The sequence below is a fragment of the Scyliorhinus canicula genome, chromosome 10, assembly GCF_902713615.1.
Source record: "Scyliorhinus canicula chromosome 10, sScyCan1.1, whole genome shotgun sequence".
NCBI classification, from domain to species: Eukaryota; Metazoa; Chordata; class Chondrichthyes; order Carcharhiniformes; family Scyliorhinidae; genus Scyliorhinus; species Scyliorhinus canicula.
Window position 1 is genome coordinate 42,018,282 of NC_052155.1, and position 14,966 is coordinate 42,033,247.

Genomic DNA, 14,966 nt, shown 5'->3' on the forward strand with positions numbered 1-14,966 from the left:
AATCAAACCTGGGACCCTGGAGCTGTGAAACAACTGTGTTAACCACTGTGCTACCCAGGAAGCCTAGGTTGCTACAGTTTCCAACTATGTTCTCTAAGCCATCTCCAAGACCACCTACAGTCTCAAGAGGGTCAGCAGCTTTTCACAACCTATGCTCAAGCTACATGGACAGCATCTCACAATAGGACTGGATCAGCAAAGATACATAGAAAACAGTTACTAAGGGAGGGCATCACACAACACTTGATTATATACTGATAATTGAAACTATGAGGGTTGATTGTAATGTACATTTTTTGGTGGTTCTTATTTTTATATGCTGTCAAGATGGGATGGAAGAAACCTAATGAGGGTGGGACTTTTGCGAATGGGGAGATGATACCGAGGTTACAACTGTAAATTATTTAATCACGTCAAACCCAACAAGGGGCTGTCTACATTGTCTTTCGACTTTCTTTTCCTCCTTCTCCTCTCTCTTCCAGCAGTTTTCTTGTTGTACATGTCTTCTCCATATTCCTGACCATGTTCAATTCTCAGAAGCGCAACCAGGCCACCCATGTCTGACGCAACGTTTTAGCAGAAGTTTGAAAATAAACAAAAGTACTTCAGCAAGTCAGACCACTCCCTGCATACTCTTGAAACTTTAGTGACAAATAGGAATGCTTCAAAAACATATAAAATGCACCAATTGCCCGAAGCAAAAACCTTGCAATTTAACTGGTTTCTGATCTCCTTAAATAGTGCAGATGGGGTAGGAGCTTCCAAGTTAGGAGCAGTAGGCCATGCAGCCCCTCGAGCCTGCTCCACCATTGATAATATTAAGGTTGATCGGATTGTGGCCTCAACGCCACTTTCTTGCCTACCCTGTACCCTTGCATTAATTCTAAAGTGGTGTTAGATTCTCGATTTTTTTTTCTTTGGGAGGGAGAGGTCCTCGCTGTCTTAAATGAAAGACTCTATTTTTAAACTGCGTCCCCTAGTTGAAGTCTCTCCCACAAGGGGAACATCGTTTCATCATTCAGCCTGTTGTCCCCTCAGGATCCTGTATGCTTCAATAAGATCACCTCGCAACAAGAACACCTGGATAGAAGAATCAAGTATTCGCCTGCAGGCACCTACTACACTGGAATCGATCCGTAACAGCGGCAAAGCCATCATCTACTCCTTGCAACTCACTTTTTTAAAATTCAAAGATCCCATTTATTTTTATTTTTCCAATTAAGGGGCAATTTAGCGTGGCCAATCCATGTACGCTGCACATCTTTGGGCTGTGGGGGCGAGACCCACGCAGACACGGGAGAATGTGCAAACTCCACACGGACAGTGACCAGGGGCCGGAACAAACCTGGAACCTTGGCGCCATGAGGCAGCAGTGCTAACCACTGTGCAGCCCTGTACTCCTTGCAACTCAAGGACTCTGCTGGATAACCTTTTATTTATATTTACTTACTATTAGGCTCCATTGTCACTTCTAATCTGCATAAGCATGTGCTGTACCACGTTTCTGCTCCCAGCTGAGGCAGGTTGAATAAAGACGAGGGGGGGGGGGAAGAGGAGGAGGGGGAAGCGGATTTCAGCTGATGGTGACAAATAGAGGGATCGCAGCTGGTTCAATAGTTTCAGGGAACTTCACTCAGGAAGTAGTTGTAACATTGACGAGCAAAGAAAACAGGGATTTTAAATGCCTTGAATGCACATTTTGAACCCAGAGTGAATGTTGCATATGAGCAATATTTATTTAACACCAAGAGTTTCAGTGAAAACAAGACCATTGCCAGGTACAGGACTGTAGTAATGAGCCACAGGGCAGCCAGTGCCACCTGGGACAAAGTGGCACCGACCGCCAACTCGGGAAGCCTGTCCAGGAGAATTGGCCTCCAGTGCAGCAAGAAGGTCGACCTACACCAGGCAGCACAGGTGAGTTGGCAACAGCCTCCCACGCCTCCTCAACTATTCCTTCACCAACCCGCCCCCAACCACTGAGAACCACGCATGCGGCTAATGATGCCCTCTGTGTCTCCACAGAAGCTCTCCCACAACTGAGAGGGCCCAGACTGGCAGAGGGGTGCCATGCATAAAAATCCTCACGGCCTTTCAGGAATGGGCCCTGGAGGTGATAAAGGTCTGAGCTGTCACCAGGAGGCCAATGCGCACCACTGAGGTGAGGATCCACTGGGCCTCACCCCGAGGACCTGCCACACATGAGTTGTTACTGCCATACACACTGACCCATCACTCCCACTGACATGTCCATTCTCCAGCAGGTCCTTCAGCCGATGGTGCCACCCATCTCTTGTGGTCCTCTCCCCCGCCTCCCTTGAGATCACCTTGGAGGAGAGCTCCAAGGATGCCACAATCGTCGAGTCACAGCTGTCATCCACACCTTCCACCAGCGCAGAGACACACATCTCAGTGGGCAACGTTAGTGATCTGGCTTCTGAGGCACAATCTGGTGAGCACCACACAGTTGGATCCCAGTGTCCAGCTGGGTCCCAGCCTGATGTTGAGCTTATGGAACATGCTGTTAGGAGCTGATGGAGACATTAGGGAGCAGCTGGATCATTCAGAGGGAGATGTCAGCCACACTCCAGCAGCTCCCTAGCCGATTGGAAGCTGTGATTAGAGGCTATGGGCGCAGAAGATGTCGCCGGCAATGCATGCCACCGAGGCCAACATTGCTAGGGTGGTGAGTGCAGTGGAGAGCCTGGTGCACGATGTCGGCAGCGTGAGTGAAGGTGTCCGAGGCGTTGCACAGTCGGTGACGAACATGGCTGAGGGCATCGGAAGAATGTTCGACTCACTGGGGGGGGGGGGGGGGGGGAAAGTGACGTGATCCAGTACCAGACTGACCTTTATGAGGTGCCGCGGGACATGTCCCACTCTCAGATGGGAATGGCTAAGGTTCTGTGCAGCTTGTCCCAGTCGTAGGTGGGCATTGCAAAGGTGCTGCAGCACATGCATAATCGCGGAGGAGCACTGCAGAGGGCGTTGGCACAATGGTGCAGACATCGGGGAGCTGCCAAAGCCAGATGACGCAGAGGCAGCTGGGGCTCGACCAGCTGCCGCTCCGTCCTGAGGTGAACCCCAGGGCACCAAAGGTATTGTCTGGGGGGGGGGGGAAAGAGGACGCTGGGTGCCAAACTGGACCCGTCCCATGGGTGTGGAGATGATGACCACCATCAACCCTCTAATAAGGCCACATCTCGCAGTCAGCACACGGGACAGGGCGGCACGGCTGTGCATGTGCCATCAAGTGTGCTGGAGCCCTCCGACTCGAGCTGCCCAAGGGCATGCGCCAAGGGCAAAGTCCACAGGACGTAGTAAGCAGCTAGCTGCCTCCACCTCCGATGTGCATCCTGGGGACACACCTGGACGTAGTGGTTCAGCAAAAACGGCTAAGCACGTTGAGGATCACTGAGGGCACCATTGGGAGAGTGGGGCATTGTTGGACCTGTAAAACATTAAAACCCTTTCACCACAACCAGTACGGGCATAGTTTGAGGAGAAACGGCTCTCAGCTCTCTGCAGGTTATCATCACCACCTGATCTCGAGAGTGACCCGATGATGGTGCCGACACAGACCCTGGGAGGGTGGGAATGGTAGCGAATATGATAATAATCTTTATTGTCTCAAGTAGGCTTATCATAGAATTTACAGTGCAAAAGGAAGCAATTCGGCTCATCGAGTCTGTACCAGCCCTTAAAAAGAGTACCTCACTCAAGCCCACGTATCTAAATGAAAATCACTTGTCATGCGTAGGCTTCAAATGAAGTTACTGTGAAAAGCCCGTAGTCGCCACATTCCGGCGCCTGTTCAGGGAGGCTGTTACGGGAATCGAACCGTGCTGCTGGCTTGCCTTGGTCTGCTTTCAAAGCCAGCGATTAGCCCTGTGAGCTAAACAGCCCCTAACCCAGTAACCCCCACTACCGTAACCCAGTAACCCCACTTAAACGTTATGGACTCCAAGGGCAATTTAGCATGGCCAATCCACCTAACCCGCACATCTTTGGAGTGTGGGAGGAAACCGAGCACCCGGAGGAAACCCATGCAGACATGGGGAAAACATGCAGACTCCGCCCAGACAGTGACCCAGCCGGGAATGGAACCTGGGACCCTGGAGCTGTGAAGCATCTGTGATAACCACTAAGCTACCGTGTGCCCTCTCCTCTGCTTACATTAACACTGCAATGAAGTTACTGTTAAAAGCCCTGAGTCACCACATTCCAGCGGCTTTTCGGGTATACAGAGGGGAGAATTCAGAATGTCCAAATTACCTAACAGCGCGTCTTTCAGGACTCGTGGGAGGAAACCAGAGCACCCGGGAGAAACCCACGCAGACACAGGGAGAACGTGCAGACTCCACACAGACAGTGACCCAAGCCGGGAATCGAACCTCGAACCCTGGAGTTGTCAAGCAACAGTGCGACCCATGGTATATGGACCAGGCTACGTCTTAAGTGAAGCAGGCGAGTATAAGGGCCTCACCGCCCTCCAGGCTTGCTAGACCCTTGCTGCTGCCACCTGCCCTGCAGCTGGTCCTCCGCTCCTGGGTCGTCCTCCAGGACCTGCTGGTCTGGCGCTTCTTCACCATCCTCCTCAGAGGTGGGCACATGCTCCTCATCCCCAACCTCCAGCATGTTGATTTGCTGCTGTGCCAGCTTGTGGAGGACACAACGGACCACCATAAAGTGGGTGACCCTCCGGGCGGTGTACTGCAGGGCACCACTGAAGCGATCGAGGCATTGGAACCGCATTTTGAGCACCCCGATGCACCGTTCAATGACAACTCAACCCGGGTGGCCACATGGGCCTCATTGTATCGGGTCTCGGCTTTAGTCTTCGGCCTCCATAACGGCGTCATTAGCCAGGCCCACAGCAAGTACCCCATACCCCCAAGACCCAGCCACTCACCCTGGGGTGGTCCTCGAACAGGCCAGGGATGTCTGACTGCACCAGGATATAACTGTCGCGCACATTCCATGGGGAGCATGTACACACGTGCATGATCTTCATGTGGTGGTCACACACAAACTGTATGTTCAGAGAGTGGAACCCCTTCCTGTTAACATAGGGCACTTCCAGTTGGCACGGTGAGTGCAAGGAGACATGCCTGCAGTCTTATCAGCTCTGGACCTGGGGCACTCTGGCAATGGCAGAGAATCCTGATGCCCAGGCATCTTGTTGGGCTTGGTTCACGTCAAAGTTTATATAGTTTTCCACCTGGGCAAACAGGGCATCCGTGACCTGTCCGTATACACATGTGGTTGGTGGACTGAGAGATGCCACACAGCTCCTCAATCGAGCCCTGGAATGATTAAAGCGTAACAGTTCAGGGCTGCAGTGACCTTGACGGCCACAGAGAGCAGGTGTCCTCCTCGTGGTGCCAAGTCTGCAAGAACATGGCACAAGTGCCGCATCGTCTCTTTGCTGAGGCAGAGCCTCCTGCTGTCCGTTACTTGCTCAAATGACCAACACCTGTACACCCTGGGCCGCCACATGCCTCCCCCTCTGGCCTGATGGGCACCTGGATCCTCAGGGTGTGGGGGAGGTCCCTGCACTTGGGCCGTCGCTTTGAGCATCTGTCGCGCTGCTGCAGCCGTCTCCAGCATCTGGCCGCTCGGCCTACCAGCAGCACCACTAGGGCCTGTTCTGCGGGGTTCAAAATACCATTCAATATCTGTAAGAAATTGGGAGAGGGGGTTAGACTGACAAACAGCGGTGGCTCTTACTCCGGGACCAGAGAACACAATGAGGCTGGAGAATTGCACCCGAGAGGCCAGAAGCAATTGCAGACAAAGGGCAGGACATAAATACTGCAGAGGACAGCATACAAAGGAGAAGAAAAGCCTGGCATGGGGAAAGCAAGTGTTTTAACTGTAAGAAGTGGCATTATTTCATACGTAACTGGCTCAAAGAAACCATCGGAGAAATATTAGCAGATGAGTTTGATAAAGAATTATACTACAACAGGTTGGTTCAGTCAAGTCGGAGACAAAGAGCTCATGACTGTTACAATGACAACTGCTGAAGGGGATCATCAAGCAATTAAATGTACCAGATGGACACAAGTGCATCATGCACATAAAGATGCTCACAGATCTGTCTGAAGTGGTTCAACATGGCGATGAAAATACCTTCAAAGTATTAAGGTTACAGGATGGCATGAGTACAAATTAGCCAGGCAGCACAATAAAATGGCAAGAAAGATAATCTAGAATTCCAGGTCATATATCATAGACGGCATACATTGGCCACGCATTTCAGCTGAAGCACGTTTGAAGCTTGGAATGGTAACCCCAAATACGCCAATGACAATTCATAATGGCGCAGCACAGAAAACCATTAATTGTGGTACAGATCCTGAGGAATCCTTGCAGCAACATCCTAGGACTGAGATGACTACCTAACAAAATACAACCATTCCTCGCTTTCACCCAACGCCCCCCCAACGATTTCCATTGGCTGCAGTTTTGTCATGGCTCCTTAAGCTACTTTTGATCAGCTATTTTGTCAGTGTTTGGATCAAGGATGTAATGAGGTCAGGAGCTGAGTGCCTCTGGCGGAGCATAAACTGAGCGTTAGCGTGCAGGTTTTTGCTCAGAAGCACTGCACTTCTATCACGTTGCAGGTGATTAAGAGTAGATTGAGAGGGTGGTAATTGGTGGTAATAAATGTGTCTTACATTTTGTATACATGACATATCTGTGCAATCTTTCACAACATCACCACATTTGATCTATTGCATGTGGGTCCACTTACCTCTGTCCATCACATGCTGTTTCCACTGTTAGGCATGCAAGTAGTCGTGTATTGTAGCTTCACCAGCTTGACACCTCATTTTTAGGCCTGCCTGGGACTGCACCTGGGCATGCCCTCCTGCACTGTTCATTGAACCAGGGTTGATCCCCCAGCTTGACAGTAATGGTCAAGTGGAAGTTGAGCCCGGCTACACACTGTACTGTATACAATTCGGCTGCTGCTGATAGCCCACAATACTCCATGGATGCTCAGTTTTAAGTTGCTGGATCTGCTTAACATTGATCAAATTAGGACAGTGGTAATGTCACACAATATGATGCAATGTATCCTCAATGCAAGAAGAGGACTTTGTCTCCATAAGGACTGTGCGGTGGTCATTCCGACAAATACCTGTCATGGGCAGATGCATTTTGGACAGATAGATTGGTGAAGATGAGGTTCAAGTATGTTTTTCCCTCACCATCTGCTGCAGGCCTCATCTAGCAGCTATGTCCTTTAAGCGCCGGTTAGTAGTGGTGCTACCGAGCCACTCTTGGCAAAGTACATTCTGTGCCCTTGCCAACATGCTGTTCAAAATAGGGGAGCATCATAGGATCCCTACAGTGCAAGAGGCCATCCGGCCCATCGTGTTTGCCCCGGTTCTTGGAAAGAGCACCCTAATTAAGCCATGACTCCACCCTATATCCGTAACTCAGTAACTCTACCTAACCTTTTGGACATGAAGGCAATTTAACACGGCCAATCCACCTAACCTACACATCTTTGGACTATGGGAGGAAACCTGAGCCCCCAGAAGAAACCCATGCAGACACGGGGAGAAAGTGCAAACTCCACACAGTCACCTGCGGCCGGAATTTAACCCAGGTCCCTGCAGCTGTGAGGTAGCAGTACTAACCACTGTGCCACCCTGATTCACATCTGAGGAAGGAAGGTAGGAGGTATACAGCAGGAGGGTTCCTTGCCCACGTTTGACCGGATTCAATGAGACTTCATGGGGCCCCAGAGTCAACGTGAAGGGAGCCTGTGGCTACTCTCTCAACTCTATACTAATGTGCCACGACCTCTGGTGGATCTATCCTGTTGATGGGACAGGAATATGCACTTAGAGTGGTGTCTGGGACATTTTACAGAATGATTCAATGAGTATGACTGTCAGGATGTTGCTTGACAGTCTATGTGACAGCTCTCCCAATTTTGGCACAAGCTCCCAGATGTTAGGAAGGAGGACTTGGCAGGGTCAATAGGGCTGAATGTGCCATCGTAGTTTCCAGTGCCTAGGCCGATGCTGGGTGGTCTGACTGGTTTCATTCCTGGTTTTCAGTTTTGATACAAATTAGGGGCTTTCTGGGACCATTTCATAGGGCATTTAAGAGTCAACCACATTACGGTGGGTTTGGAGTCACATGTAGGTCAGACCAGGTAGGGATAGGGGATTTTCTTCCTTCAGGACATTAATGAACAAAATTGGGATTTTAACTCATCTCTTCAGATCAGTAGCCCAGGCATCTGGATTACTAGTCTAATAAAATAACCATTCTGCTACCATACTGGTGTTCAGGATCAATGTTCTGATTGGAGGCCAGTCATTTATAATAAGCAATAAAAGTAAAAGAAACCCGAAATAGTCATTGCAAATCTTCTGAGACAGACATTCTCTCATGGGCATTTTCTCAACATAGATATCTCTTCTCTAACTGACTTTTTGAGGAAGTAACTAGCAATCACCAGTGGAGCGTGCCTACGGCGAGTGTCTGCATAAATTTCCAGACAGTATTTGATATGGTTCTGCACAAGAGATATTAGAGAAAATTAAGTGCACAAAATTGTTGCAACCTTGTTATTTGATTTGGAGTGGGAGATAAGAGACTTGGGTTAGAAATTGTGTAGACAAGAACAGCAAGTTACAAAATGCGTGGGCGGTCAGGTAAAGTGCAATATGTGGTCATCCTCTTTGGAGCAAGAAAAAAAAATTCACCTAATGATGCTGTATTCGGAGCAAGGGAGGAATAAAGGGAATTTTGATGGTAATCCATGTGCCAGTTCACTATAAGATTGGATTTGGGTTTATTGTCATGTACACAGAGTGAAAAGTACTGTTCTGCATACAGTCCAGACAGATCATTCCATACACGAAAAAACATAGGACATACAATAGGTACAATGGAAACAAGTGCACAGTTACATAATAAAAGAGTTAGATTACCGAATGTTAACCTTCATCTCAAGAAGAAAAACCAGATGCTTCATTTGTAGAGCATAAACCTGAAACCACCTGTTATGTTCAGTTTTGGGCACTGAACCGGAGGATATACATGGAAGTGACACAGTAAAGATTGAGGAAAATGAAATGAGGGTTTAAAGGAGATTAGTTACAAGGCATAAACCTGGCTTGCAGAAAGATTAGTTAGGAGGTCACATTTCAGAAACCTAGTTTAGCAGGTTGAATGGTGATTAATTGAAGTAAAGGTGATTAAACAAATTGATAGGCAAATGGGGAGGAATCATTTCCTCTAGCTGGAGAATCTAGAATGAGATAAACTTAAAATTAGTGTTAGAATTTTTAGGGGACAAATAGAAATATTTCTGGTAGTGGAAATTTGGAATGCCCTCCCCCAAAAAGCTTAGGATGCTGTGACAATTGGAATTTACAAGATCAAGGTCAGTAGATTTGTACTTTTGTTGAAGAAGGATATAAAGCAAAAAAGAAAGTTGAAATACAGATCCAAGATGAACTAATCAAATGGCAGAGCAGGTTCAAGTGGCTAAATGATCCACTCCTGTTCCCAAAATGCTTCATTTGTACAGAAAGACAATAAATGAACAAAATCTGCAGTTTCACATATTTATGAGAATAAGTTGGTTTCTGAAGATAGTATGACTAAATAGCAGAGGAGAAATACAACAAATAATTCTGATAATTGAAAGATTAACCAAATATTTGACAATCATATCACATGATTTAGACACTTACTGGCCAGAACTGGCATTACAGTAGACTCTTTTCATTTTTTTACTATTTTCAACAGGAGTCTCATCTCTATCCAGATCTTGTTCTTCATTCAACCTATGATAATAAAGAAATTAACTTCAGATTGTAAAGTCTTGATATTTTCATGTCACAGTCCCATAGTGTGTGGCTCTTCATCTTAGCCTTTCTTTCCACCGCAAACATTCATCCTCTTACAAAGGTCCATAGTTCTGGAGGTTTAGCTGTGCTCAACTAATATTGTTATTACTTAATTCTAAAATACAACTATTGCAACAACCTGCTTTTTGTGTCAGCCTCTTATGTAATCGGTGTTCAGGATAGATTACAGTAAACTGGAGAGGGGCAGGGGGAACAAATAATAGACAATATTTATGAATGGGTAGGCCTACAGCAGTTGAAATGGAGTTCAGGTAATTGAGAATTGTATACCTGCAGAGGAAATAAAATTAAGAAACTGCATCATAATAGCTGGAGTGTGTGACTGGACATGGTTAATCTTGAGTTTAATTTCATACTCAAGATCTTTTCTTTCCCAGCCTATGATCAACAGTCATCAAGAAAGTAAACAGTGAGCATGGATCTTGAATATGCTGCGCAAGTGTGTAATTAGTAGAGGCAGACACAATTATGACATTCAAGAGACTGGGACCACCATATGGAGTACAAAAATTGCAGGGCAATGGGGAAAATGCATGGAGTGACACTTGGGGCATTGCTCTCAGAATTGGCATAGACAGGCCAAATGTGTTGCAACCATTTTCTGATTCTGTGCCCAACTTGCACTATTCTTCCAAAAACGACCACGCCAGAGATCAAGGATCAGTACTGTATTATGCCAGGCTGCAACATGAGCAATGCTCACATTTTGATCATGGAGGCAAAAGAACACCAATGTCCTACAAATTGTGCAGAGAAGGACAAAATTGATCGATAAGGAAAGCGTGGAATTTAATCCTGTGTCCCAGAAAACAGCCTGGGCGTCCACAATGGCACCAGATCCCCCAAAAGCAAAATAATGTTTTGTATGGAAACAATCAAATGGTTCTCTTTCTGATGCTTACTGCTATGTTGTATATTAATGTAGAAACACACAATTTGTTCTCAATTTGAAGTGGAATGAATTTAATATAGGAAATATAGAATCGTAGAATCCCTACAGTGCAGGAGGGCGCCATTTAGTGCATGGAGTCTGCACTGACCCTCTGAAAGAGCACTCCACCTAGGGTCAGGCCCCTACCCTATCCTCATAACCCAGTAACCCCACCTAACTTTTTGGATCTAATGGACAATTTAACATGGCCAATCCACCTAACCCGCACATGTTTGGACTGTGGGAGGAAATCAGAGCACACAGGAAATCCACGCAGACACGTGGAGAAAGTGCAAACTCCACACAGTCACCAGAGGTGGAATTTAGCCCAGGTCCCTGGTGCTGTGAGGCAGCAGTTCAAATCACTCTGCCACCATGTTGCCCTGATATCAGGTATAATGATTACAACCCCTGCCTAAACATTGTTTTGTAACACCAGAAACCATGTTTTGTTTTTAAGATTACACTCACTGAATCATTTACCTTTACCAGAGTGTCATAAAATTCATACTCACTTTGGAGAAGGAGCCTCGTCCTTCTGCTCATCACTTTTTTCTGTCTGCTTGCTTTCAGGTTTTTCAGAATCTTCTTTTGTGATCTGTGGCTTCGATTTCATATTCAAATCATGCCTTTAAAAAAAAAAATCAATTTTATTGAGTACATGTCCAACACCATGCCGTTGCAAATCAACTTTCTAAAACACTGTTTTGACAGAGAGTCATCCAGGCACAAAATATTAGCTTCCTTCTCTCTCCACAGATACTGTCAGACCTGCTGAGATTGTCCAGTATTTTCTATTTTTGTTTTGAATTCCAGAATCCACAGTAATTCGCTTTTATCTTCTAAAACACAGTATTTGATTAATGAGAAAGAAGGGGGGGGGGGGGGGGGTCGAGGGTGGTAAGAGTTCTCAATAGCCCAGTAGTACCAGCTAGGAAGAACGTCTATCCATTGGGACAAGGCACAGAAATGGCAGACACATGAAAGGCAGATGTGCAGACAGAAAAAAGTTGCCTTTGACAATAAACCACGTTGGGTTCTGTGCAAAGTTCATGCCACTTTGCTGTAAGATCAGTGAAAGCAAATCCATATGGCCTAAACAGGCAGAATACCACAGGCGTCAGGCATACAATAGAAACCCAAATCAATGAAGCAAATCCCTTGATCAAAGCTCTAAAACCATTTATCTAAATAAAAAGACTGCTGCCTTTTAAATGAAAAAATGCATAATGCAAATGCTCAAAAGACAGATGGATTCAAAAGAATGGAGATCAAATAACTATTTCACTCAAACCGTACCGTCCAAGGAGATGACTGAAGCCAATAGACATTTGAGGAAAATTAACAATACTGCATATTCTGTTTTTGAACTTGAGGCTGGAGGGTAGGTGGAAATGTTTTTTTTTCTTTTTGCCACCAACCAACCATTCAGCATCGATTCAATCACAGGATATTAAAAAAGCATGCCTGCTGCTCTTTCCTTAAGTAGAACTTTTCAGAGCACTGCATTATGATACCTGGTTCACCTTTCTCCGTGAAACAATCATACAACAAGAGTCAAAGATCAGAATGACTTACAAATATACCTCATTTGTCTAAATGACGTCAATGATTTGTACAACATTGTGTTGTGGAAGAGGTAATAAACAAAAGCCTCAGCAAATTTGAAATAACAAAAACAAGTGGAAATTAGAAAACAAAGATGTTTCCAGGAAGTTTGAAGTTAAAAGAACAGAGGGAACTGGAACATGGTTATGTTCACTGAAGTCACAAACAGGGCTGACAGAAGAGGTTGGCTAGCGAGAAGCCAAAGATAGCTGATGTAACCCCAAGATTTGTGATATTTTAGTACAGCCTGTGAAGTGATAGTTGAAGCAATTAGTGGCTGGATCAGAGTTTGTGTAAAAGCTTAAAAGCACTCAAGACAAATGAATACTGAAAGGGGGGATGGAAAACCTGGAGATGGATATGCGATGAACAGCTGGGGAAAGCACAGTGAGAAAGAAGATTTTAAAGCATGTCTTTGAGAGTGGAGTTTGGAAACACTCGTATGACAATCATTTGCAGGGGGCTGGGGTTGGGGGGGGGGGAAAGAGAACTTCAGGAGGAACCCACGGTTGATCAATTGAATGGCATCTGCCATTGGTTTCAGAGCGGGGTGTTGTCTGACCACAGTTAGCCTGTTGGGTTACAGGGACTGTGCGTTCATTGAGAAAATTATAGCACAAAATATATTGTGTTACCTGCGTTATCATTGAAATCGGAGTAACTTTGGGAAGATAAGGCGGGAGTGAAGGAGTATTGTATTATAGCTAAACTTTTCATGTTCATGTACTATTAATTTTCATGTACTGGGGATACCAATGCAACAAGCCACAGCAAGAGGAGAGCCAGGCGTTATTGCCCCCTTCTACTCATTTCCAATTTCTCTACTGCAGAACAGTGATGGCATAGTGTCAAAGGGAGAATGAAGATGTCTGGTTGGGGAGTTTCACAGCAACAGTAGCCCCACATGCTTTTGGGTACAATGCCTAATTTGCATACTTTGCTGCAGACAATGTCCACTGACAAGAAACTAGCAAATAGAGACATTTCATAGGACTGGCAAAGGTTCAAGAAATTATGTGAATGTGAATGATCTCAAGTCTATTGATGATAAACACCGTATTTATCAATACACTACATCAGACTGTCACCTTCACCACTCACAACCAAAAATATAGATTTAACGTTTCACACATACTCCTCAGAAAGCTCTTCTTCCCCTTTTGGAGTTTCATTTATTTGTTTTTCAGCTGTGCTGCCATCACTGACTGTTGATGTTAGGTCATCATTTGGTCTAAAAATACAAGAAAAAAAATATATACTGGGTCAGATCATCAAAATGCTTTTATTAAAAATGTGCAAGATTTCTCACCAAACAGCTAAGTACATTTTCCATACTAGTTAAGATGATATATTTAAAATTGGCAGTACAGTCCGTAACCAAAGGGCAGCCTAATTAGAAGACAAACTTTAATAGAGGTATCCAGCTTAGGGGCAGCAATGATCAAACAGCCAAAATCAACACTCACAGCAGAAACAAACATTAACATGAATTTTTAGTTGAATTGGTAAATCTAGTTCACTGATCATCTTCCACCGGCATTATGTAGGGGGAAGACATGTGCGAGGCCCTCTGTTGGTACTGCACTTTTAGCCCTTTTCGCTTAATTTCAGGGGGTATTTTCATTGAAAACCCATATAATGAGGTAAGGAATTTATATAGGTAAAATGCCCGGAAAAGCCAGGGGGAAAACAACAAGTAGAAGTTCTTCGACAGAGATAGAGGCCTCCTGGGGCAAGTCAGTGGAAAAAAAAACAAGGCAGCCTCTGGGCTCCGGCCACTCCACTAATGGCTGAGATGCTTATGAGCATCTTGGTGATGTGACAAACACTGGCGTGTTGAGTCGTGGAACCGCTGCAAATCAGCGGAAGAGGCCTTGGCTCCCATCCGTTTGTCGTTCGAAATGATCAATGAAATGGTAAAGACACATGGGGCCATTATAAAAGGCATGGAGTGACGCAGTGGTTAGCACAGCTGTCACACGGCACCGACGTCCCAGGTTCGATCCCGGCTCTGGGTCACTGTCCGTGTGGAGCTTGCACATTCTCCCCGTGTTTGCGTGGGTTTCGTCCCCACAACCCAAAGATGTGCAGGGTAGGTTGATTGGCCACGCCAAATTGCCCCTTAATTGGATAAAATGAATTGGACACTCTAAATTAAAAACATTAATGAATAATTAAAAGGCTTGGAGGTGGCCCTTTCGAGCCATAGTGACCAGATTGCCTCTCTGGAAGTGGACATGTCTCTGATGGCTGATGTGAACAAATCGCTGAAGGCCAAAGTGAATGATTTGGAGAATCATTCCAGGAGGCGAAGCATCTAAATTGTGGGTCTGCCAGAGAGAATGGAAGATCGAACACCCGCAGACATTTTGCGGAGATGTTTGGGATGATGGTGGGAGGGTGGACCCACATACCCTCCAGAGTTGGACCGAACCCACCTGGTAACTCCAACAGATGCCTCGTCCAGATGAAACACCACAAGCGGTAACCGTGAAGTTTTACAACTTTAAAAGAAAAAG

General features: G+C 45.9%; 1 protein-coding gene across 3 annotated transcripts in view; it reads right to left on the reverse strand.

The window, feature by feature from the left end:
• Window positions 1-14,966, reverse strand: part of LOC119972318 (DNA topoisomerase 1-like) — a 176,124-nt gene that overhangs the window by 124,532 nt on the left and 36,626 nt on the right. For all 3 annotated transcript variants that reach the window (XM_038808830.1, XM_038808827.1, XM_038808829.1), the window contains exons 8-10: window positions 13,583-13,678; window positions 11,355-11,468; window positions 9,732-9,824 (exon numbers count right to left, since the gene is read on the reverse strand). In XM_038808830.1, coding sequence (XP_038664758.1) covers window positions 9,732-9,824; window positions 11,355-11,468; window positions 13,583-13,678 — 303 coding nt within the window. The remainder of the gene's footprint in view (window positions 1-9,731; window positions 9,825-11,354; window positions 11,469-13,582; window positions 13,679-14,966) is intronic.